Genomic DNA, 26,209 nt, shown 5'->3' with positions numbered 1-26,209 from the left:
AGTGGAGGGTAGAGCGGATACATGGGAAAGAAGTTTGGCAGGAAGGACAGGTCATGAGGATGGTGCTGAGCTGGCAGGTTGGAACTGGGGTGAGGTGGGGGGAGGGAAAGTGAGGAAATTGGAGAAGTCCACATTGATGCCCTGTGGTTGAAGTGTTCCAAGGCGGAAGATGAGGCGTTCTTCCTCCAGGCATCAGGTGGTGGTGGAGGGGGCCAAGGACCTGCATGTCCTTGGCAGAGTGTGGGAGAGAGTTGAAATGTTTGGCCATGGGGCAGTGGGGGTGTGGGTGTCCCGGAGATGTTCCCTAATGCGCTCTGCGACAAGGCGTCCAATCTCCCCAGTGTAAAGGAGACCACATCGGGAGTGCATCCACCTACAAACGGACCCCACCACCAGGGATACATTTCCCTCCCCACCCCGATCCACTTTGACAAAGACTGTTCCATCCATGACTATCTGGTCAGGTCCACGCACTCCCAACAACCCACCGTCCCCTCCTGGCACCGCAGGAATTGCAAAACCTGTGCCCACACCTTCCCCACTCACCTTCATCCAAGGCCCCAAAGGAGTCTTCCACGTCCATCAAAGTTTCACCTGCACATCCACCAATGTGATTTGTTGTATTTCTTGCTCCTGATGTGGTCTCCTTTACATTGGGGAGACTGGATGCCTTCTCACAGAGAGCTTTAGTTACCATCTCCAGGACACCCGCACCAATCTACCCCACCGCCCCGTGACTGAACATTTCCACTCCCCCTCACATTCTGCTGAATACATGCAGGTCCTTGGCCTCCCCCACCGCCATTCCCTCACCACCCGACACCTGGAGCAAGTACACCTCATCTTCCGCCTCAGAACACTCCAAACCCAGGGCATCAATGTGGACTTCACCAGTTTCCTCATTTCCCCTCCCCCCATCTTACCCCAGTTCCAACCTACCAGCTCAGCACTCTCCTCATGACCTGTCCTACCTGCCAATCCTCCTAACCACCTATCCACTCCACCCTACTCTCTGACCTTCCACCTTCATCCCCACCTCCATCCACCTATTGCACTCTCAGCAACCTTCTTCCTAGTCTCACCCATTTAACTCCTGCCTCATTCCTGATGAAGGGCTTTTGCCTGAAATGTCAATTTTCCTGCTCCTCAGATGCTGCCTAACCTGCTATGCTTATCCAGCACCACTCCCATCTTTCCTCCATACCAGGCAACCTCTTGGTAAATCTCCTCTGCACCTTTGCAATGTGTTTCCACGTCCTCCTACAATACACCATATGCGGCCGCACCAGAGTTTTGAATAGCTGCAACATGACCTCATGGCTTCAAAATTGAATCCCTTGACCAATAAAAGCTAACACACCGTACCATTCTTACTTGTAGTGACCTGGGTGGCCAAAGTTAAAAATCACACAACACCAGGTAATAGTCCAACAGGCTTAATTGGAAACACTAGCTTTCGGAGCATCACTCCTTCATCATAGCAAATGTTTACAGTGTGATGTAACTGAAATTATACATTGAAAAATACCTTGATTGTTTGTTGAGTCTTTCATCTGTTCAAATACCATGATAGTTTCACTTCTTTCATGTGTAAATCACAAAACTGTTTTTTAAAAGTTACATTCTCAGATTAACTGTAACAATTGGTGTTAGCCAGACAATAGGTTGAAGGTGTTAGCCCCTAGTGTTCTCTGTCTGTGCCATAATGTTTAGACTGATTCTAATCTAAAAAGCGAGATAACAGAGTTTTACATGAATTCATGCAGTTTTTGAGCAAAGTACAATGTAACTCTGCAAGTAGAATTTCACCCACAACCGTATATGTGGGTCTTTGTGTGTGTGTGTGTCTTTCTGTCTGTCTGGGATGGGGGTTGTGAGTGTGAGAGAGAGTGTATATGTGAATGTAGAGTGTCTAAGTCTGTGAGGGGGTGCATGTGTGAGTGTGGGAGTGTGTGTGTATGTAGGAGTGTGTTTGTGTGTCTGGGGTTGGGGGTTGTGAGTGTCTGTGTGAGAGAATGTATATGTGTGTGCATGAGTGTAGAGTTGGTCTAAGTCTGTGAGAGGATGCATGTGTGAGTGCGTGTGTCTGTAAGGGTGTCCGTGTGTGTTTAGGAGTGCCTGTGTGTGTGTGTGTGTGTGTGTGTGTAGTGCAATGGTGGTCACCTGTAGTGTGACATGAACCCAAAGTCCCCGTTGGGCCCTCCCTATGGGTATGGAACATAGCTATCAGCCTCTGCTTGGCCACTTTTTGCTGCTGCCTGTCCCAAAGTGTGCCTTGGAGTATGGTCACCCGAAGGTCCGAGGTCGAATGTCCTGGACCACTGAAGTATTCCCCAACTTAGAACATAGAACATAGAAGAATACAGCACAGTACAGGCCTTTCGGCCCTCGATGTTGCGCCGATCCAAGCCCACCTAACCTACACTAGCCCACTATCCTCCATATGCCTATCCAATGCCCGCTTAAATGCCCATAAAGAGGGAGAGTCCACCACTGCTACTGGCAGGGCATTCCATGAACTCACGACTCGCTGAGTAAAGAACCTACCCCTAACATCTGTCCTATACCTACACCCCCTTAATTTAAAGCTCTGCCCCCTCGTAATAGCTGACTCCATACCTGGAAAAAGATTCTCACTGTCAACCCTATCTAAACCCCTAATCATCTTGTACACCTCTATCAAGTCACCCCTAAACCTTCTTTTCTCCAATGAAAACAACCCCAAGTGCCTCAGCCTATCCTCATACGATCTTCCTACCATACCAGGCAACATCCTGGTAAAGCTCCTCTGCACCCCTTCCAGTGCCTCCACATCCTTCCGATAGTATGGCGACCAAAACTGCACACAATACTCCAGATGCGGCCGCACCAGAGTCTTATACAACTGCAACATTTCCTCAGGGCTCCGGAACTCAATTCCTCTTCCAATAAAAGCCAGTACGCCATATGACTTCTTCACCACACTATTTACCTGGGTGGCAACTTTCAAAGATCTGTGTACATGGACACCAAGATCCCTCTGCTCATCCACACTACCAAGTATCCGACCATTAGCCCAGTACTCCATCTTTTTGTTACTCTTACCAAAGTGAATCACCTCACACTTAGCTACATTGAACTCCATTTGCCACCTTTCTGCCCAGCTCTGCAGCTTATCTATATCCCGCGGTAACCTGCCACATCCTTCCTCACTGTCTACAACTCCTCCGACTTTCATATCATCCGCAAACTTGCTCACCCAACCTTCTAACCCCTCTTCCAGGTCATTTATAAAAATGACAAACAGCAATGGTCCCAAAACAGATCCTTGCGGAACACCGCTAGTGACGGCACTCCAAGATGAACCTTTGCCATCAACTGCTACCCTCTGTCTTCTTCCAGCCAGCCAACCCCTAATCCAAACTTCCAACTCACCCTCAATGCCATACCTCCGTATTTTTTGCAGTAGTCTACCATGGGGAACCTTATCAAATGCCTTACTAAAATCCATATACACCACATCTACCGCTTTCCCCTCGTCCACCTTCTTAGTCACCTTCTCAAAGAATTCAATAAGGTTTGTGAGGCATGACCTGCCCTTCACAAAACCATGCTGACTATCCTTGATCACATTATTCCTTTTCAGATGTTCATAAATCCTATCCCTGACAATTCTCTCTAAGACTTTGCCCACAACAGAAGTGAGACTCACCGGCCTATAGTAACTCGGGTTATCGCTACTCCCCTTCTTGAACAAGGGAACCACATTTGCTCGCCTCCAATCTTCTGGCACTACTCCTGTAGACAACGAGGACATAAAAATCAAGGCCAATGGCTCTGCAATCTCCTCCCTTGCTTCCCAGAGAATCCTAGGATAAATGCCATCAGGCCCAGGGGACTTATCTATTTTCACCCTTTCCAGAATTTCCAACACCTCTTCTCTACATACCTCAAAGCCATCCATTCTATTTAATTGTGACTCAGTATTCACATCGACAACAATGTCCTGTTCCTGAGTGAATACTGACAAAAAGTATTCATTCAGTGTCTCCCCAATCTCTTCAGCCTCCACATGCAACTTCCCACTACTATCCTTGACTGGACCTATTCCTACCCTAGTCATTCTTTTATTCCTGACATACCTATAGAAAGCCTTAGGGTTTTCCCTAATCCTACCAACTAAAGACCTTTCATGTCCCCTCCTTGCTGCTCTTAGCTCTCTCTTCAGGTCTTTCCTGGCTACCTTATAACTCTCAATCGCCCCAATTGAACCTTCACGCCTCATCTTTACATAGGCCGCCCTCTTCCATTTAACAAGGGATTCCAATTCCTTATTAAACCACGGCTCCCTCACAACGACCCTTTCCTCCCTGCCTGACAGGTACATACTTATCAAGGACAGTGAACAGTTGCTCTTTGAACAAGCTCCACATATCAATTGTGCCCATGCCTTGAAGCTTACTTTTCCAAGCCACACATCCTAAGTCATGCTTACCGCATCATAATTTCCCTGCCCCCAGCAATAACTCTTGCTCTGTAGTGCACACTTACCCCTCTCCATCACTGGAGTAAAAGTCACCAAATTGTGGTCACTGTCCCCAAAGTGCTCACCTACCTCTAATTCTAACACCTGGCCTGGTTCGTTACCCAGAACCAAATCCAGTATGGCCTCACCTCTTGTTGGCCTATCTACATGTTGTGTCAGGAAACCCTCCTACACACATTGGGCAAACACTGACCCATCTAACGAACTTGAGCTATAGCTTTCCCAATCAATATCAGGAAAGTTAAAGTCCCCCATAACAACCACCCTATTACTTTCACTCTTCTCTTGAATCATCCTCGCAATCCTTTCTTCTACGATTCTAGGACTATTAGGAGGCCTGTAAAAGACACCTAACAGGGTGAGCTCACCTTTCCTATTCCTAACCTCAGCCCAAACTACCTCAGATGGCGAGTCTTCATCCAATGTCCTTTCCTGTAATACTATCTTTGACAAGCAATGTCACACCTCCCCCTCTTTTACCCCCACCTCTGACCCTACTAAAACATTTAAACCCTGGGACCTGAAACAGCCAATCCTGTCCCTGTTCTACCCATGTCTCCGTAATAGCCACAATATCGAAGTCCCAGGTACCAACCCACGCTGCAAGTTCACCTACCTTATTTCATATACTTCTTGCATTGAAGTATACACACTTCAAGCCACTTTCCTGTTTACAGGCACCCTCCTTTGAAATTGATGCCATGTTCCTAACCTCCCTACACTCCAGGTCCTGCACCCTAAAGCTACAGTCTGGGTTCCCATGCCCCTGCAGAGTTAGTTTAAACCCCCGCCCCCCAAGAGCACTAGCAAACCTCCCACCAAGGATACTGGTGCCCCTCAGGTTCAGGTGCAGACCATCCTGTTTATAGAGGTCCCACCTTCCCCAGAAAGAACCCCAGTTATCCAAATACTGGAATCACTCCCTCCTCCACCATCCCTGTAGCCACGCATTTAACTGTTCTCTCTCCCTATTCCTCGACTCTCTATCACGTGGCACGGGTAACAAACCAAAGACAACAACTCTGTTCGTTCTAACTCTGAGCTTCCAACCTAGCTCCCTGAAAGCCTACCTAACATCCTGAGCCCTCCTCCTACTTATGTCATTGGTGCCAATGTGAACCACGACTCCCCCTCCCCCTTAAGGAGGGAACACTCCTGTCTGTTGATTTTTGTGAGCTGCCCATTCACCCATTGCCGTAGCCTTTGCACAGTTTCTCCAATGTACCATGCCTCAGAGCAACCTTGCCTGCAACATCTAAGAGAGACAATGTTGGCTGAGTCACATGAGTACCTGCCATGTACATGGTGGGATGTGTCCCCAAGAGTAATGGTTGTATCCATGTCCATACTCTGACACATCTTGCAGCGCCTACTGTGACAGGGTTGTATGGAGATGTCCTGAAAGCCGGGCAGCTTGCTACCAACAATGATCTGTTTGAGGTTTGGCGGTTGTTTAAAAGCAAGCAATGGAGGTGTGGGGACTGTCTTGGCGAGGTGCTCATCCCCATTGACAATGTATTGCAGGTCACGAAGAACATGGCGTAGTCTTTCAGCTCCTGGGAAGTACTGGGTGGCAACTTTCAGGGCTCTGTGCAAAAGGACACTGAGATCTCTCTGCTCTTCCACGCTGCCAAGAATCTTACCATTATCCCATTATTCTGTATTCCTGTTTCTCCTTCCAAAGTGAATGGATTTGTTCAATATGTCGTATCAGTTGCATGATACATTGGTCTTTTGCTATAAATTCAGTATCCTGCCCCACTAGTCTCCTGACGAAGGAGCAGTGCACCGAAAGCTAGTCCACCCACAAATACCGGTTGGACTGGAACCTGGTGGTGTGTGGTTTTGAATTTGGTTCCTGTCCAGATGTGCGCATGCGTGAGGCCCTGCCCCCGCGCGGCCATTGAGGAGCATTTACTCAGTGAGTGGAAGCGGTTTGTTTGAAACAGACCGCAATGGAGAGCTCCGAGCCCAGGGAAGGGAGGGAACAGCAGGGGCTCCTTCCAGCAGCACATCGGGATGGGAGCCTGGGACACACAGGGGGCTCCCACCCCCGGATTGATTCGGGGGGAGGGAGGGAGGGGAGAACCGGGAGCTGGTTGGGAGATGCCGAGCGGAGCAGGAACTGGGCCCGGAACTTGGAGTGAGCGGGCTGGGGGGGAAGGGGGAGGCCTTTCTCGGGCTGTGTGTGTGGGGGGGGGGGGGGGGCTGCTGGGGGAGACAGAGCGGGAAGGAGCTGCTGTGGGACATTCCTGTGGTTTGCAATCCTCTGAACACTGATGGCAATTCATTGTTTGATTTCTCTTTCACGCTGTTTGTTGATATTGGGCAGTGAATAGTAGAAAGCAAATCGACTTTGACTGTGACAACCCTCTAAGGGATAAATGTAGCAGTCACCAGATCAAAAGTCTCAAGTACAGCATTTGAAATCACGCCTTTTATCCTTCCCTTCAAGTTAGTGTAGTGGGAGCTGCATATTGAACTGTCTAAGCATTCCATTCATGGAGCTGCACAGCTATTAGTTCGTTTTGGTGTCTCAGGAAATTGTTTAATAATTTTGACAAAAAAAGAGACTAGGAGTAACTCAGAGCAATAACAGAACCAAGCCATGCTTTGTTCACAATGTGGTCTTTCTTTAAAAAAAATCATAATTAATCTTACTTGAATTTCGCATTGATCAGTTTGAATTAGATGTAACATATCTTCTGTTTCCCTCCAGAAACATATTCGCTGGACCAAGACAATGTAATATATACTCAGTACAAAGCCAAGTGTGACCAACTGCTTCTACCAGACACCAGGTATACTACTGCTGTCAGAGTAGAGAACATCCTTTCCACAGACACAGAGTGGATTGAATCAGACACACATTGAGCTCAATTTTCAGATGTATACATTCAATCCAAGAGTCAAACACATCTGTTGAAATACATTTTCTTCTCTCTCAATGCACACTATAGCCAGTTACAATAATTTTTACCATTTAAAACCGATCTTTATTGGATGGGTTTTAATCTGAATATGGATAGACTGTCTGTAAATCCAAAATCTGTACTCAGGAACCACGTTAAATCCAAATGTGGTATAAAGGTTTATTAGTGTAGATTAGATCATTGTTACACAGTTACAATAACTATGTATGAAGTAGAGATTGAGTGCAAACATATGGGGAAACTTTGACATTATTAGTCACTGATGAGGCCAAATTAATCTTTTGATCAATCGGTGTCCCATACAAAGACATTACAATTGTATAATGTACATTCCAAATGTTATTTCCTGACATGGACAGAAGGCTTACTGCATGTACACACACACTACTAACACCTCACCACTCCCGCCGCAAGCATAAAATCCTGAATGATTTACAATGAGTCTCAAATACATCCTAACACACACACGATGATATCGAACGGTGATGAAGATCCATAAACATTGCAAGTGTCAGAAAATGTTACATTCAAACTGATTTCTACTCTCAGATCTCGAGGCAAGAGATCTCCAACACAGAAGAAAGCCCTTCAAATGATTAAGTCTGCACTGAACAGCAAAACCAATCCATAACAGCATAACAATTGGCCAAGCTGGCAACCCTTTCAATCAGCATTCCATTTCCATAAATATATCATGGCAGCAGAGAATCTGCCAGCCCCATCTTTATCACAGTGTCATTCTGTATTGCTTCACCTTGCAGGTGTTATTTTTCTTTTCTTTTTCGATTCCAGCAAAATCTTTTTCTTTATACTTTTGTACATCTTTTAAAGTTTGTTTTATTTTTCTACACGGAGATCTACAAGCCTGACATTCCTGTTGACCCTCCCTAGGATACATTACCAAACAACAAGGAATCTGGGTACAGATTTCTCGATGAATCAATGGGATCAGATAATCACCATTCATAGCAGAGCAGTAAGAAACCAAATATCCATAATGGGTAGGTGTGGCAAGCTTTTCTGTGAAGGTTTGGACAGTGTTGTTTGATGAATAAATTGAACTTGACCATTTAAATATTCTGCATTGCATGACAAAAAATAAAAGTCCTTTTGCTTTCCTCCTCCCGACCATATAACAACACAACAATATTGCTAATGGTTTACACTATCACACCACAGAGGCAGGGTACTATCCTGTCTGCATCAGCAAATAAAATGGAATTGATGAATTTTCATTCCTGTATAAGGAATATTGTGGTCAGTCAGATGCAAGCAGTGGAATTGTTCACTTCATTGCAAATGAATTCAGTGAATACTGATCATCAATTCAGCAGTATTCAGAAAAATAGGTCACTATGCAATAACTGATAGCATCGTGAAGACCAGCCCTTGTTGTTATTATTCCCAGTTAGACTTTGCACAATAGGAGACACAAAGGCCCATTGCTTTTCTCTCCTTGATTACGATAAACAACACAGACTCTTGTCTGTTGTGATGTGTTGCATGTTCACATATCCATGAATCCTGTAGGCACTACAACTAAAGAACATAGGCTGTTTCCCATTCACTAAAGAATACGTGCACTGAGAACTCTCTTCTCTCCCACTTTGGTAACTGGTTCCCCACTTTTCAAGAATCGTTTAAACTGCTCAGTAACACAATGCAGGAAGATTGAAATTGCATCAAACTTGAATCTATGTCCTTCTTATCTCACAATAACTGTTCCTTTCAAAACAATCTCTGCCTGTATAACCAGGGCTTTTATACTGGAGACAGCAGCCCTAGACTCCAACTCTCAATTTTAGGTTCCAGTTTCTTCACTAAACCATGTAGCTTTTTTGTTCTGTTGAACGTCTGTCACATATTGAGTCATAAAGATGTACAGCACGCAAACAGACCTTTTCCTCCATGCTGACCTCATATCCTAACCTAATCTAGTCCCATTTCCCAGCACTTGGCCCACATCCCTCTAAACCCTTCCTGTTCATATACACATCCAGATGCCTTTTAAACACTGCAATTGTACAAGCTTCCTCTGACAGCTCATTCCATATATGCACCAGACTCTGCTTGAAAAAGTTGTTCCTTTAATATCTTTCCCCTGTCACCCGAAACCTCTGCCCTCTACTTCTGGACTCGCCCACCCCAGGTAAAAGAGTTTGTCTATTTATCCTATCCATGCCCCTCATGGTGTTATAAGCCTCTATACGGTCAACTCTCAGTCTCCAATGCTCCAGGGAAAACAGCCCCAGCTTATTCAGTTTCTCCCTCTTGTTCAAAACCTCCAACCCTGGCAACATCTTTGTAAATCTTTTCTGAACACTGTCAAGTTTCACAACATCCTTCTGATAGGAAGGAGACCAGAATTGCATGCAATATTCCGAAAGTGACCTAACCAATGTCCTGCACAGCTGCAACATGACCTCCCAACTCCTATACTCAATACTCTGACCAATAATCGAAAGCATATCAAATGCCTTCTTCACTCTGCTATCTATCTGCCGCTCTACTTTCAAGGAACAATGAACCTGCACTCCAAGGTTTCCTTGTTCAGGAACACTCCCTAGCACCTTTCCACGAGGAGTATTAGTCCTCTCTGATTTGCTTTTCCAAAACACAGCACTTCACATTTATCTAAATTAAACGCTATCTGCCACTCCTGAGCCCATTGGCCCATCTGGTCAAGATCCCATTGTAATCTGAGGTAACCTTCTTCGCTCTCCACTGTACGTCCAGTTTTGGTGTCATCTGCAAACTTACTAACTATATCTCCTATGTTTACACCCAAATCATTTATATACATGATGAAACGTAGTGGACCCAGCATTGATCCTTGTGGCACACCTGTAGTCAGAGGCCTCCAGTCTGAAAAGCAACCCACCACCACCACCACCATCTGTCTTCTACCGTTGAGCCAGTTCTGTATCCAAATAGCTAGTGCTCCCCATATCCCATGAGCTCTAATCTTGCTAACCAGTCTCCCATGGGTAACCTTGTTGAACGCCACATGGATCACATCCACCTCTCTGCCCTCATCAGTCCTCTGTGTTATTTCTTCAAGAAACTCAATCGAGTTCATGAGACATGATTTCCCATGCACAAAGCCATGCTGACTATCCCTAATCAGCCCTTGCCTTTCCAAATAAATTCTGTCCCTCAGGATTCCTTCCAACAACATGCCAACCACCAATGTCAGGCTCACCGGTCTACAGTTCCCTGGCTTTTCTTTACCACCTTTCTTAAATAATGGTGTCACATGAGCCAACCTCCAGTCTTCTGACACCTCACCTGTGACTATCGATGATACAAATATCTCAGCAATGGGCCCAGCAATCACTTGCCGAGCTTCTCACATAGTTCTAGGGTACACCTGTACAGGTCTTGCTATTTTATCCACTTTTATGCATTTCAAGACATCCAGCACCTCCTCCTGTGTAATATCTATTTCCCCACATTCTATATCTTCCATCTCCTTCTCCACAGTAAACACTGATGCAAAGTACAAGTTTAGTATCTCCCCCATCTCCTGCGGCACCATACGTAGGTGGCCTTGCTGATCTTTGAGGTACCCTATTCTCTCCCTAGTTACCCTTTTGTCCTTAATGTATTTATAAAAACCTTTTGGATTCTCCTCAACCCTATTTACCAAAGGTACCTCATGTCCCCTTTTTGCCCTCCTGATTTCCCTCTTGAGTATACTTCTCCTGCATTTATACTCTTCTAAGGATTCTCTCGATCTCTTCTGTCTATACCTGACATATGTTTCCTTCTTTTTCTTAACCAAACCCTCAAATTCTCTAGTCATCCAGCATTCCTTCCACCCACCAGCCTTTCCTTTCCCCATAACAGGAATATACTGTCTCTACATTCTCGTTATCTGATTTCTGAAGACCTCCCACTTTCCAGCAATCCCTTTACCGGCGAACATCTGACCCCAATCAGCTTTTGAAAGTTCTTCCCCGATACCATCAAAATTGGCCTTCCTCCAATTTAGAACTTCAACTTTTAGATCCGGTCTATTCTTTTCCAACACTATTTTAAAACTAATAGAATTATGGTCGCTAGCTCCAAAGTGCTCCCCAACTGACAACTCGGTCACCTGCCCTGTCTCATTTCCCAAGAGTAGATCAAGTTTTGCACCTTCTCTAGTAGATATATCTACATACTGAACTGAAAGTTCTTGTGTACACACTTAACAAATTCTTCTCCATCTAATCCCTTAACACTATGACTATCAACATTCACTCCCTATATGACTTAAATAGAGTGTTTCACTTTGGCCATAAAGTTTAACCCAATTGTGTGCTGTATTAGAAAAGACTGAACCTATCACATGATACGCAGTAAATTCCAGTGAAGTTGCCTAAGAAGTAACTTGAGCTATGTATAATTACCCCATCAAATATCTCATCCTGTTTTAGATATGGAGATGTAACTCATGCATCAATTCCATTTTACAGATTGGAGGAATTACACTTCAGCCCAAATTTGTATTTTAAAATATATAGTTTTGCATTGAACCCCAAGCTGAAAAGCAGTGCAGATCTCATACAAAACTACAGAATATAAAATTGATGTGAAATTGACCAAAAGGAAAAGACACAAAGTATCCCGTATTCAGACAGATAATGAGAGATTTTTGAATACAGCGTGAAGACTCTCATATAGTTTTTCTGGGACTAACATAGGAATAATAAATTTAAAACATACATTCAGTCTAGAGATCGGCATGCCCAAAATAAACTGACAGTTATAAACTACATTGTCCCCTAAGACTCCAATGTTGTGGAACTTATTCAACTGAGACGTACAGTGCCAGAGATTAACAGTGATATAAACACATCCACTTTCACTGTCAGGAGCTGACACAAATGACATTGGATAATATCTGATACATTCTGAATAGCAAAGGTTTGAACAATAAAGAGCTTCTGCAGTTCTGAAAAATGACAATTCCACTTTGAAATGACACTACATCAATATAAAATACAATAACCATGAATAAGAAGCACATTGATAACTCATAATGAGAGACTGAATGAATCCCATGTTCAATGTTAGCTGACAAAAGCTGACTTTATCCATACTCATATTCTGATTGAGAGACTGAGTAATGCAAAAGAAAACAACAATATCCGAGTCCAAAATGAAAGTAAATGTCTCAGTGATAACATAGAACCTTAGGAAGGGAACTATGCCACACTATGTATCGGACCAGCCTTGTAAATAAGTTGGTCTGTCCATTTCTCCATGATATTTTTATATGGATAGTCTATATAACAGGATGTAATTTCCTTTATCATTAGAATCAGGAGCACAGATTGTGTAGAGCACAGAAGCAGTCCAATTAGGTCATTGTGTCTACAGTTGGACATTCTATTCTTTATCTCTTCTATTACTAGTTTCCACTAATTGTTGGGACTGTGAACTATCTATCATTGTTGTAGTTTGCAATCCTCTGAATACTGATTGGAATAAATTGTTTGGTTTCTGTTTCGCATTGTTTGTTGGCAATGAACTTTCAACTGTGGAAATAAAAATAATATATATGAATGTCACAATTCTGTAAAGAATAAATATGACTGTCATTGGATCAAAAGTCTCAAGTATACTATTTGAAATAGTGCCTGTTGTTCTTCAATAGTTAGTGTATTGGGATCTTGGTTTTGAACTGTGTAAGCATCCCAATCATAGAGCTGTACAGGTCTTGGTTAAGTTTTGTATCTGAATAAATTGTTCTATAATTTCACAAAAAGAGAGCAGGAGCAGCTGAGGGCAAAAGTGGAACCAAAGCCTGCTCTGTTCCAATTGCTGGCTTTATAAAGTTCATAATAACTATTAACTAAATATTGCATTGATCAGTTTGATATTATCAAACTTAGCTAATGTTGATATAAAGGAGATAAATCTTGTGTCTTCCTCCAGGCAAATATTCTATGGCCCAAGCCAATGTAATATTACCTTGGTATAAAGCCAAGTGTGAGCAGCTGCTCCTTCCAAACAGCAGGTATGTTACCACTGTCTGAGCTGGGGAATGTCCTTTCCGCAATTACAGAACGGATTGAGTCAGACTCACAAAAAGCTCACTTTCCAGAGATATACATTCAATCCATGAGTAAAACACAATCTATTCTCACTATGGACCAGCGCAGATGCAATAAATGTCATCATTCAAAGCGCATTGTCATTCAGATTTGAAAAGGGATATACTGAATCCTCACTGGAAACAGGCAGTCAGGAACTGCATTAAATCCACAGTTAGGGAATTTTCAAAGTAACAATCACGATGAACAAATAGATCATGCTGTTACATAGCTGGAGTAACTATATATGCAGTAGTTATTGAGTAGATCCAAAAGGAAAGTTTTGATATTAACAGTAACTGAGCAAGACAAAAATAATCTTTGAGAAATAGTTGTCCCATTCAAAGACACAACCATTAAATCATGTTCAACAATAAAAACTATCGTGTAGCATGGACAGGCAGTTGCAGAATAAAACTCTCTCACACAAAAAAACACTATCAATGCCTGATTACAAAATGAAACAAAGTGTCTCAGTGATAGTACCGAACCCCTGAAAAGGGAAACATCCCACACTGAGCAACAAGCCCTGGTATTTTAATTAGCCGGTCTGTCCATTTCTACATGGTAGTTTTGTACTGATATTCTATACAGAGGGATGTGTTTTCCTTTTCACACCAGATTCAGAATCTCCGAATTGGTACAACATAGATGAAGGCCATTCCTCCCATTCAATCTGTGCTCGTACATTGTATTCTTTAACTGTTCTGCAAAACAGTTTCCAGTAATTGTTGGGATTGTGAACTAGATACCATCTGCTGACCCCTTCCCCAAAGCTTGAGAGAAAACTCATAAATCACAAAATGCAGCAGAGATTAAGACTCCACTCTCGATACGCTGATAACTGCAATCACAGAATGAAACAGAGTCACAGGGAATATTACTGGCTGCCAGAGAATTAAACCACTTTGATACCCAAAAGTAGAAAGTGACTAGTATAGATGGAGAACTTGACTCCCATAGTCACACATCAGAAGCTGACGTTTTATACATCAATTACTGAACTCCCATATCATCATGATAGCAACTGTCAGATGGAGATTGATAGTTGCTCTTATATATTAACATTGCAGACACTGACAAAGAGAAAACAATAATTACACAAACATTCTTATTACTCAAAACAGGGCAGGACTTGTACAGTTAATGGTAGGGTCCTGAGGAGAGTTGCCAAACAAAGAGACCGAGGATTGCATGTGTGTTGTTCCTTGGAAGTGGAGTCACAGGTGAACAAGTATGTGAAAAAGGGGCTTGCCATGTTTGCCTTCTTTGGTCTGCACATTGAGTATTGGAGTTGGAACGTCATGTTTGGGCTGCACAGGACATAGGTTAGGGCACTTGTAGAATACTGTGTAAAATTCTGGTCACCCTGCTTTCAGAAGAATATTGTTAATCTTGAGAGGGTGCAAAAATGATTGACAGAGATGTTGCCAGGGTGAGAGGGCTTGAGATATAAGGAGATAGTGAATAGACTGGGGCCTTTTTCCCTGGAGCATCAGCGGCTGAGGGGTGATTTTAGAAGCACGTTGTTTGAAATAGGTGAACATCTGGGCTTCTTGGGAGTGGAATGACTCCTTATCCGAGCAGATGTGGTGGTGGTGGAAGAATTGGGAGAATGGGATAGGGTTTTTGCAGAATACTGAGTGGGAGGGCGTGTCATCCAGTCATTGTGAGAGTCTGTGGGTTTATAGTAAATGTCCATCTGGAGATGGAAATAGAGAGGTCAAGAAAAGGGAGGGAGTACAGAAAAGGCCATTCGGCATATCAGTCTGCATTGATGATAACTACCATCGAGGGCACGCTAATCCCAATTTGCTGCACGTATCCCATATCCTTGATGTGCTCATCCAAGTATCTTTTTAAAGTTCTAAGGTTTCTGGCCTCCACAACCTTCCCAGGGAGTGCATTCCAGTTTCCCAGAATTCCATGTGATTTAACTCTCTCAATCAGTCTCTTCTGTGGGACCTTGTCAAAAGGTTTGACCGATTGGTAAATACACTCCCACATGCACACAAAGAAGTAATATTTCAGAGGAAGATGGATAATTAGACTCTCATATTAACAAAGTACAAAGTGACAGTTTGAGATTAACAACTACATTTGCATCTTCACGCAGCAGAAACTGACAGCTACAATTGATAACGACATTCACATATTCACAACACAGAAATTAACAGGAAAAGACTGTTAAATACACTCATATTTACATTAGAGAGCGTGACAGGGAAAGATTGATAACCACATTCACACATTTTGCCAGCAGAAACTGACAGGTACATGTTGATAACTATATTTACATATTCACACAGCAGAGTCTGCCAGGTATAGATTGATAACTACACTCACATTGACATCGGCAACAGAGCAGAAACAGACAGGGAGAGAATGATAACTGTACTCACACATTCCCATGGCAGAAAGGGACAGATACAGATTGATAACAAAATGCACATATTCCCATCAATGAAACAATCAGAGCCTGATTGCTGTCTAAGTACGTAAATGTATTTATCAGCCAGTCCCTGGCAGTTTCTATTATGTGGATATGTGATGTTGTTTATCAATCTGTCCCTGTCAGTTTATGTTATATGAACATTTGAATATAGTTATTAATCTGTCCCTGTCACACTCTGCTTTGTGCACATGAAAGTATATTTACAAGTCTTCCAGGGACAGATTCATAACTACACTCACATATTCAGATAGTTTAAATTGTACAGTTTCATAAGTACGCTCATATTTAAAAGCAGAATCTGACAGGTACGGATCAATATCTAAATGCACTGTTATGCACCAGACCCTATCCCCTCAAATTACAGTATATCATGGAAATAGGCTAGACTTTAACATTCCTCACAGAAACTAACAGGTAAAATTGATAACTTCTCTCAAATGCAGTATTCATAACAGAAACTAACATAAGCAGATTGGGAACTAGATGCACATATCCACAGTTTCATCAGGTGGTCCTGTTCATGGAGCTGTACAGGTATTGGTTAGTTTCTGGATCTCAGTGAATTGGTATAGAACCCTTAAAACATAGTAGCTCAGTCCAAGAATGGAAACACATACATGTTTCAGTTTGAATCATTAGTTTTAAAGAATAACATCCTAATGATTACTAACTGAATGTTACATAGTTCAATTTGATACTGGCAATCGTGCCTAACGCTGAGGAGATATCTCTTCTGTCTTCTTACAGGAAAATAATTAAAGGATCAAGGCAATGTAATATTTCCTCAGTACAAAACCAAGTGTGAGCAGCTGCTTCTGCCAAACAGCAGGAATGTTACCAAAACAGAAATTGTTGGGAAAGTTCAGCAGGTCTGGAAGGATCTGTGGAAAGAAATCAGTGTTAATGTTTTGGTTCTGCGACCATGGCTCACAATGTTAACTCTGATTTCTCTCCGCAGATACTGACAGACCTGCTGAGCTTTTCCAGCACTTTCTGGTTTTGTTTCTGATTTAAAGCATCTGCAGTTCTCTCAGTTTTAGACCCACATTGGAGTCAATTCCCAGAGAGATGTTCAAATCAAGAGTCAAATGCCACCAAGGAATTACATTTTTCTCTCTCTGTTCTCAATCACACCAGCCCAGGTCCAATAGGTTTTATCCTTCACAGCCTATTGACATTTACACCATTTTTGAAGAGGGAGAGACTGAAACTGATTGGAAATAGACACTCGTGGACACCATCAAATCTGCATTTGAAAAGGGCATTTTTGTAGTTCTAATCAAGGTAAACAAATAGATTTTACTTTTACATCATCTCAACAACCATACATAAGGTCAGTGTTAAAAATACAGAGATAGAAGGAAACTGCATTCACAGACACGACAAGTTGCCAAAAGTAGAAGATTAAACACATTAAGTTACTTATAACTAATCAGGACAGAATTATTCTCCTTTGATGAATAGTTTTCCGATTCATACACACAACAGTTAAATAATGTGAAATCCAACCACACATTCTGTGCCAAAGTCTGCCAAAACAAGCATGCTGACCGTGTGCACACGAACTGACTGATGTAAAACGAGTCCCAAATACACACACTGTACTGAGACATCTGTTACAATGTGAACAGCCATGGAATGACATGGCAGGTAATGAAAAATGATACGTTCAAAATGACTTCAATTCATAATGGAGCCATAAAGACATCGAGCACAGGAATAGACCCTTCAGTCCACCAGTCCATGCTGACCAGAATCACAAACTAAACTAGTCCCACCTGCCTACTGCTGGTGCATATCCCTCCAAACCTTTCCTATTCATGTACTTATCTGACTGTCTTATAAATGTTGTAACTGTGCCTGTATCCACCACTACCACAGGAAGTTAATTGCACATACGAACCACCATCTGTGCAAAGAAAATTGCCCCTCATGTCTTTTTATAAATCTCTCTCTCCTCACCTTAAAATATGGTGAAAGTGAGGACTGCAGATGCTGGAGTTTCGAGTCGAGAGTGCGGTGCTGGAAAAGCACAGCAGGTCAGGCAGCATCTGAGGAGCAGGAAACTCGAAGAGACAAAAGCCTGAATTCCCGATGAAGGGCTTTTGCCCGAAATGTCGATTTGCCTGCTCCTCAGATAATGCCAGACCTGCTGTGCTTTTCCAGCACCACACTCTCAACTGTCCCCTTAAAATATGCCCAATAGGCTTGAAAATGCCCCATCCTAGCGGAGTGACACCTACTATTTACCTCATCAGTAACCTTCATTATTTTATAAACCTCTAAGAGGTCACCCCTCCGTCTCCAAAGTTCTAGGGAATATAGCCCCTGCCTATTCAGCCTCTCCCTATACCTCCAATCCTCCCATCCTGACAACATCCTTGTAAATCTTTTATGAACCCTCTCATGTTTCACACCATTCTTCCAGTCAGTGGCATGGTGGCTCTTTGGGTTGCACTGTTGCCTCACAGCGCCAGTGACCCAGGTTTGAAAGCAGCCTCGGGGGGACCGTCTGTGTGGAGCTTGCACATGCTCCCTGTGTGTGCGTGGGTTTCCTCCAGGCGCTCCAGATATGCAGGTTAGGTGAATGGGCCAAGCTAAATTGCCCCTCGTGTTCAAGGATGTGTAGGTTTGTGGCCTCAATCATAGGAAGTGTAGAGTCATAACTCGGGGAATAGGTCTGGTGAGGATACTCTTCAGAGGGTCAGTGTGGACTAGTTGGGTCAAATGGCCTGTTTGTACACTGTAGGGATTCTATGATTATTTGAATAGGAGGGAGATCAGAATTGCACACAATGTTCCAAAAGTGGCATGACCAATGTCCTGTACAGCTGCAACATGACCTCCCAACTCCTATACTCGATGTACTGACCAAGAAAGGCAAGCATATCAAATGTCGTATTCACTATTCTGTCTCCCTGGGACCACACTTTCAAGGACCTATGAAACTACACTCCAAGGTCTGTTTGGTCAGCAACACACCCCAAGACCTTACCATAACTCTGAGATATTATAGAGTGAATTTGCTCTGCTGACCTGCAAGATACTGAACGCCCCCTGCGTGAGGGTTGTGTGTCTTTGTCTTATCGGTGGAATGTGGGAGGTTTAGGTGGCCATTTCTTTGCCACTCAAGGATGACTTACATTTTCATCCAGAAATCAATTAGAACATTTCAGTTGGAATTTCACTCCTCCCCTATAGGTACAAAACAATGGTTTGCAACTGATTTGACCATTAAGGGATGATTTGTATTGCATTGTTTCTCATGACCCCTAGTAATTGAATCCCCCACTGTGGGGAAGAAGCTACTTGCTATCCCCCCTTTCAAAACCTCTCATGATTTTGTAGCCCTCAATCAGGTCCCCCCAACCTGTGTCTTTCTAATGAAAATAATCCCATTCTCCTCAACCCCTCTTCAAGCTCATGCCCTGCATAACAGGCAGCATCCTGGTGAACCTCCCCTGCACTATCTCCAAAGCATCCACATCCCTTTGGTAATGTGGTGACTAGAACTGTTCGCATATTCCAAATGTGACTAAACTAAAGTCAGGTACAACTTTTGGGTGGCACGGTGACTCAGTGGTTAACACTGCTGCCTCACAGCACCAGTGTCCAGCCTCGGGCGACTGTCTGTGTGGAGTTTGCACATTCTCCCCATGTCTGTGTGAGTTTTGTCCCACAGTCCAAAGATGTGCAGGTTAGGGTGGATTGGCCATGCTAAATTGCCCCAAAATGTTAGGTGCATTAGTCAGAGGGAAATGGGTGGGTTACTCTTCGGAGGGTCAGTGTGGACATGTTGTGCCGAAGGGCCTGTTTTCACACTGTAGGGAATCTAATCAACTGTACCATGACCTGTCAACTATTGTACTCAATATCCCATCTGATGAAGGAAAGCATGCTGTATGCCTTCTTGACCACTCTATCAAACTGCATTGCCACTTTCAGGATACAATGGACCTGAATACCCAGACGTCCGTACATCGATTTCCCCCAGGGCTTTTCCACTTACCATACAGTGTTGTTTTGCTCTTCCACATTACATCACCTCACATTTGATTGGATTGAACTCCATTTGTCATTTTCCCCTCCAATCTATCTCTATTCTGCTGTATTCTCTGACAGTCCTCTTCACTATCTGCTACTCCACCAATCTTAGTGTCATCTGCAAAACTTGCTAATCACACCACCTATTCCTTCCTCCAAATCACTTATGTACATAATATGTATTCAGTCCAGGCAAGTCATCTGCCCTGCAAGATGTCTGCAGTGAGCGTCTAGAACCTGGAGGCTGTAATTGAAAAGAAACAGAGAGTCAGTTCAGGAATGAAACAGAAGTTTTCTTTACACAGAAAATGGTGAATCTTTGGAAATCTGTTTCCTGGAGTTTGTAGAAGGCCAGTCTTTGAGTATTGCTAAAGTAGAGATCAATTACCGTTTGATTGTCAATGACTGGAGAAGTTCTGGGATATTGTGGATAAGAGATTTTGAACTTCCTGATCAGCCATGATTGTACTCAATGACTCATTGGGCTGGTTGACTGTCTCTTGTTCCTGTTGTATGATGTTCTGAGACTCAAACTCAGTCTAACCCAGGTAATGAACATCGCTAATGACTGTGTTTCACTACAAAGGGATGTTGCTGTGTGTTGTGTGTGTATTCTGCTGTCATACTCATACACCAGCAGATGAGCAAATGGTGCCTGACACTGATCAGATTTGACATCCACCCATAAAAGCACTCCCAAATCACTCTGGTATTGTATTGGTTATTGTGAGTGATATGGTGAACAGGATTGGACATGAAGCACTGACCCTGTAACCAATCCTCCAGGATGATAGCTGAGGCAGTCTCTGTTCGTTCACTCAGCAAGTCTGACCAGGCACCTGCTCACCCTGAAGTGTGGTCAGCTACCATCTATCGTGGTAGCTGAAATCAAAATTAAAAATTACACGCACGCACACACACACACGCTCGCAGAGACCTTATCTCATGCACACGCTCTGTCTCAGACACACACTCACACCCATACTTGCACCCACAGGTATATCCTCCATCACAGTCATACACTCTATCAAGAACACACACACACACTCTCTCTGTCTCTCTCTCACTCTCTCTCTCACACTGTCACTCTCACTCTCTCTCTCACACACACACACATATATTAAGGGTCTCTCTCACTCTGTCTCTCCCACACATGCAGACACACATAAGGCTGTGGGGTGAATTTGGAGATATATCCTATTTTGTTCAAACTGCACAATTTGTCGACAGCCAGTTCACGTGACGTTTTATCAACACCTACTTTGGAAATACAACCATTCTGACTCAAGGTTAGCATCCAGCCAGACTCTAACCTCACACCTTTAAATGCATTGTCTGAGATTTTCTTAATAAATCCTTAGATTATGTCGGGAATGTGACTTGAAAGAAGTTCTGGGATTTCCATATTAATGAATCGCACCTATATCCCCACTCGAAGTGATTAAAGATTTAACAGTAATCTGGGTTTGTTCAATATATCGCATCAGTTGTATGACACTTTGATATTTTACGATAAATTCTATGTCCTATGATCCTGCCCCCCTGGATACCTGCGGCAGGAACGGCTCTCTGAAAGCATTTTCTTCCAAAGAAACGTATTAGACGAGAAGCTGGTGTGTGATTTTTAACTTTGTTCAAGAAAGGCCGCGACATGGGCGTTTAATTGTAACCCAGCTCCTCCGAAAAGCTCTGGTTTTTATTATCTTTGAACATGAAGCTGTAGTCTGTATGTTTTCTGCCGAGCATTGTGTTCCCTGCCATTGTGGAGAAAAGCTTTAGTTCCAGATACAGTTGGGGCTGCAGTTAGCTGGAGGCGGAGCTGCCTGATCTCTGTCTGTCACTCCGTTTCCTCTCCGGACCCGCCTCTCACTCTCTGTCAACTCTTTCTCAGTCAGGTCGGGCCGGGCTGTATAAAAAAGGTAGGGGAGGCAGCTCGGCTCTCATTCAGCAGCGATTGGAGTGAAGAAGCGTGATGTCTGGAAGAGGCAAAGGAGGCAAAGGCCTGGGAAAAGGCGGAGCGAAGCGGCACCGGAAAGTGCTCCGTGATAACATCCAGGGCATCACCAAACCAGCCATCCGGCGCCTGGCTCGCCGTGGCGGGGTCAAGCGCATCTCGGGCTTGATCTACGAGGAGACCCGCGGGGTGCTGAAGGTTTTCCTGGAGAATGTGATCAGGGATGCGGTCACCTACACTGAGCACGCCAAGCGCAAGACGGTCACTGCCATGGATGTGGTGTACGCTCTGAAACGCCAGGGCCGCACTCTCTATGGATTCGGCGGCTGAGCAGAAAGCCCCCCTTTTCCAGCGAACCCAAAGGCTCTTTTCAGAGCCGCCCCAAAAATCTTCCCATTGAGAGCGGAGACCTGAGGACGGAGAGGGCACAGAGGGAGGGGATGCTGTTCTGTACCAGGTTATTGCACGTTTAATACACCACATCGCGATTGGTAATCCTGCCCAAACACTAATGTTATATATTGCAGTATTTGTATTTCATGCTTTGTGGGGATAGTACTTTTGAGCTTTGATCTTTCCATCGGCCTGTTTCAATGTAAGTTGTTAACATTGACACAACACCACGTTATACGGACAGGTTTATTTGGAAGGCTACAATGTCAATTGTATTCAGGTTCACTGCAATTGATTTTAAAAAGATGTACTTATGAAGGCTGAGATTGGGTAACTTTGCCGAAGGACAGTGGGCCATGTTTCAGTCTCTTTGTTTAAAGCGGCGGGGTTACACAGCTTCATTAACAACCGTTTCCCATTCAGTTTGTCCGGGCTGTTATACAGCCCGCGTTTTCCTCCTGCCTGTTCCAGACAGATCAGGCAGTGATCCCGCCCCCTGTCCGCCCTCACTGCTAACTGGAGTGTAAAATACTGCTATAAAGTATCAACGTTTATCTTAATTGGAGCCCCATGGTGTTTTGCTTCTTCATGTTGAATTTCATCTCCGGCTTTGTGAGGGTGAAATCGGCCGGCGGGCTTTTTGAAATTGTCCAAGTGAATCAATCAGCCTCCAATGCTTCTTTTCCTGCCCCTTCCGGAGCGGTTTGTCAGTGAGCTGAGGGACGGGTCTATATCCAATCGCAGCTCTAGGGCGGGCTCTCCATTCCCTTCAAAAGGCAGCACTGCAGCAGCCTCAGCATTGCCAGCAGCAGCCTGTGTGTGTGTATTCCAGAGAGTTGGAGAGAATGGCCAGAACCAAGCAGACAGCGCGCAAATCCACCGGAGGGAAAGCTCCCCGCAAGCAGCTGGCGACCAAAGCGGCCCGCAAGAGCGCTCCGGCCACGGGCGGAGTGAAGAAACCTCATCGCTACAGGCCCGGCACGGTGGCTCTGCGGGAAATCCGCCGCTACCAGAAATCCACCGAGCTGCTGATCCGCAAACTGCCCTTCCAGCGCCTGGTGCGAGAGATCGCTCAGGACTTCAAGACCGACCTGCGCTTCCAGAGCTCGGCGGTGATGGCCCTGCAGGAGGCCAGCGAGGCTTACCTGGTGGGACTGTTTGAGGACACCAACCTGTGCGCCATCCACGCCAAGCGGGTCACCATCATGCCCAAAGACATCCAGCTGGCCCGCCGGATCCGCGGGGAGCGCGCCTAAACGGAGCCTGGCCGGCCCTGTCCATTCACCCCCAAACAGAGAGACACAACGGCTCTTTTCAGAGCCACCAAACCATCCAGAGAGAGCGGGGATTCACGGGGGTCATTGTTATCGTTATTGGACCGACAGGTAGAATATAGGGGCAGATTAGTGCGTGTGGGGGGCGTTGGTAAGAGGCAAAACTCACTGGCAGCGGCCGTGAATTTACAACTCATCAGATCTTCAGTGGGGCAGGGTTTATTATGGTATTCTATTATGGAATGTCATTTTAGAAAATCCCCCTCTCCTCATTGTCTCCTTTGGTGTTAACAAGGTTGGTGGCTGGCGAGGGGAGGGAAACATTTGGCGCTAAGAGACCAACCGCTTATTTTCAAACTTGTAAAGCCCGCCAACATGGCGAGGAGAGCAGGAGTTTTCCATCGGGGGATGCATGGATACGGACGAGTTGATTTGTTACTAGTTGATATAGTTCACACAATCTCACTTTACCGCCTTCCCTCCTTGACAGCTGAGAACTCACTCGCTGGTGTTTAATCTGCTCTCTCTCTGGAGGCAGGGGAAAAGCCTGTATATGGACCTGGCAGCGGAGAAAGCGCGGAGGGTCAGCCCCGCTCCTTCCTGTATGCTGCATCGACTGACTACATATTCCACTGGGGCAACTCAGCTCTTCCTCACGCTGTTCATGGGAATGTGACACCAGTGGGAATGTCAAACCCGCTCGGGAATATTCATGGCGCCATTCTAAACACATTGGACAGAGAAGTAAAGATTGAGACCACTCAGGCATTGTGCGCTGAGAAATAATGTATTTGCAGAAACTGTCACAACTGCATTTGATGATAAAGTCTCTCTGCTCCCACAGTGACAATACAGTCTCCAACAACAACGAGACAGAAATTAACCGATACCAGGTTCAATGTACGGGCCTCTCCGTATTGAAATAAAAATAAATTCTTTTCGCGATTATAAGCGTGATTCATGATCAATGACCAAATCCCGGGCTCTTCACATTAAAAGGCAAAATTAATCGGCTCGCTGTCAGGGTCTACTCTCTCTCCCAGATACTGTGGGTGGCTCTTAAAAGAGCCTTTGGGTTGTCAGATTGAAGAATGGTGCCTTCACTTTTTAGCGGGCCCAGCAGCGGCGGATTTCTTGGGCAGCAGCACGGCCTGGATATTAGGCAGCACCCCGCCCTGAGCGATGGTCACCCCTCCCAGCAGCTTGTTGAGCTCCTCGTCGTTGCGCACGGCCAGCTGCAGGTGCCTGGGGATGATGCGGGTCTTCTTGTTGTCCCGGGCCGCGTTACCGGCCAACTCGAGGACTTCAGCCGCCAGATACTCCAGCACCGCAGCCAGATAGACCGGCGCTCCGGCACCCACCCGCTCAGCATAGTTGCCCTTTCTCAGGTGTCTGTGAACACGGCCCACCGGGAACTGCAGGCCAGCCCGGGATGACCGAGACCTCGCCTTGTTGCGAGCTTTGCCCCCACTGCCCTTTCCTCTTCCAGACATTGCCACAATCTCACAAGCACTGACACAGAGAATGCTGCAATCCGCCCACATTGCGGCCTCTTCTACCTTCGGTGGGGATTGTGGGGCGGCCATTGCTGATTGGTCACATTGTTCACCATCTCCTAATGTGGTTTCAATTCCCAATCAGATTTCTGCTTCATTCGCCAAACCGGAGAGGGCTCGGGGTGGAGGGCGGAACCTGCCGGTATCACATCATCAACCGCTTTCTTTCCAATTTGAAAATCCCGCCAATTTAAAGATAGGAAAATGTTTTAGATTGAGAAATCAGGGACAAAACATTGAGGAAGTTTCACAAAGAATAATTCCTAATCCTATATGTTAATTTCCTTTAAGAATACCAATGTAGACTTTACACGGTCTCTGTCTCCCTCATTTGCCCACCCACATCTATCCTTTTCTGATCTTGACAATGGGTTTTTGAAGCTGAAACTTAAACCGGTGAAACACTGCAGTCTGCAACTTGTCTTTTCACTTCACATTTCAATAGCACCCACGACATGCTGATAAAACAGCACACAACGTTCTTCCGGCTCAGCGTACCAACTGTAAACACCGTTTTTAGATTATGTTTGAAAGTCTTCCTCCCTTCTTGCTGGAGATTAGATTCAGCCCAAGCACCACAATTCCCATTTCAGTCCGGCACCTGTTTTGGTGTTATCTCGGTTCACTTTGAAAGCCTCTCACTGACAGCTGAAAGAATGCTTTTTATTGCAATTCTGAAAAATTCCATTCAACCCGCGCATTGGAAATGAAAATAAAATGCAGATGTTAAAAGGCATCTGTCCGTGGGACTGAAAAATATGGACGCTTATGTTTTGTTTGCAAGGAGTGAAATTAAATGTGAACAATCCACCTCGGCGTTTTAGTAACTTGAACAAATAAATGAGAAATGACTCTGGGGTTTAATCTGCTGTCTTTCTACAGACAAGGGAGAGGTTGTCTATGAAGGCCTCTCCCCATCCACCCAACACCCCGCCTCAAGAATTTGCAATTTCATTTACGAGTATTGCAGTTCCATGTAGGGATTTATAGCA

The 26,209-nt window shown here is 44.5% G+C and overlaps 3 protein-coding genes across 3 annotated transcripts; 2 read left to right on the top strand and 1 right to left on the bottom strand.

The window, feature by feature from the left end:
• Nucleotides 1-6,790: 6,790 nt before the first annotated feature.
• On the top strand, nt 6,791-22,331 carry LOC148135353 (histone H4). The gene is made up of 3 exons (XM_087984941.1): nt 6,791-7,326; nt 13,384-13,465; nt 21,932-22,331. Exon 3 carries the CDS (start codon nt 22,013-22,015, stop codon nt 22,322-22,324), a length of 312 nt encoding a protein of 103 aa, XP_087841067.1. The 5' UTR covers nt 6,791-7,326; nt 13,384-13,465; nt 21,932-22,012; the 3' UTR covers nt 22,325-22,331.
• A 901-nt stretch (nt 22,332-23,232) lies between these two features.
• Nucleotides 23,233-24,466, top strand: LOC148135352 (histone H3). The gene has a single exon (XM_087984940.1). The coding sequence runs from the start codon at nt 23,233-23,235 to the stop codon at nt 23,641-23,643; it is 411 nt and encodes a 136-aa protein (XP_087841066.1). The 3' UTR covers nt 23,644-24,466.
• A 295-nt stretch (nt 24,467-24,761) lies between these two features.
• On the bottom strand, nt 24,762-25,325 carry LOC148135351 (histone H2A-like). The gene has a single exon (XM_087984939.1). It carries the CDS (start codon nt 25,245-25,247, stop codon nt 24,762-24,764), a length of 486 nt encoding a protein of 161 aa, XP_087841065.1. The 5' UTR covers nt 25,248-25,325.
• Between the last annotated feature and the right edge of the window lie 884 nt (nt 25,326-26,209).

This window comes from Chiloscyllium plagiosum, unplaced genomic scaffold, assembly GCF_037043375.1.
Source record: "Chiloscyllium plagiosum isolate Xiang-an unplaced genomic scaffold, Cpla_swu_hap1 HiC_scaffold_49, whole genome shotgun sequence".
In the NCBI taxonomy this organism is placed as follows: domain Eukaryota; kingdom Metazoa; phylum Chordata; class Chondrichthyes; order Orectolobiformes; family Hemiscylliidae; genus Chiloscyllium; species Chiloscyllium plagiosum.
The sequence above is the reverse complement of the archived record's forward strand: the minus strand, read 5'-3'. Positions and strand labels throughout refer to the sequence as shown.

What these genes read in the sequence shown, in the direction of transcription:
- LOC148135351 (XM_087984939.1), bottom strand. Translation starts at nt 25,247, where the DNA reads ATGGCCGCCCCACAATCCCCACCGAAGGTAGAAGAGGCCGCAATGTGG.
- LOC148135353 (XM_087984941.1), top strand. Translation starts at nt 22,013, where the DNA reads ATGTCTGGAAGAGGCAAAGGAGGCAAAGGCCTGGGAAAAGGCGGAGCG.
- LOC148135352 (XM_087984940.1), top strand. Translation starts at nt 23,233, where the DNA reads ATGGCCAGAACCAAGCAGACAGCGCGCAAATCCACCGGAGGGAAAGCT.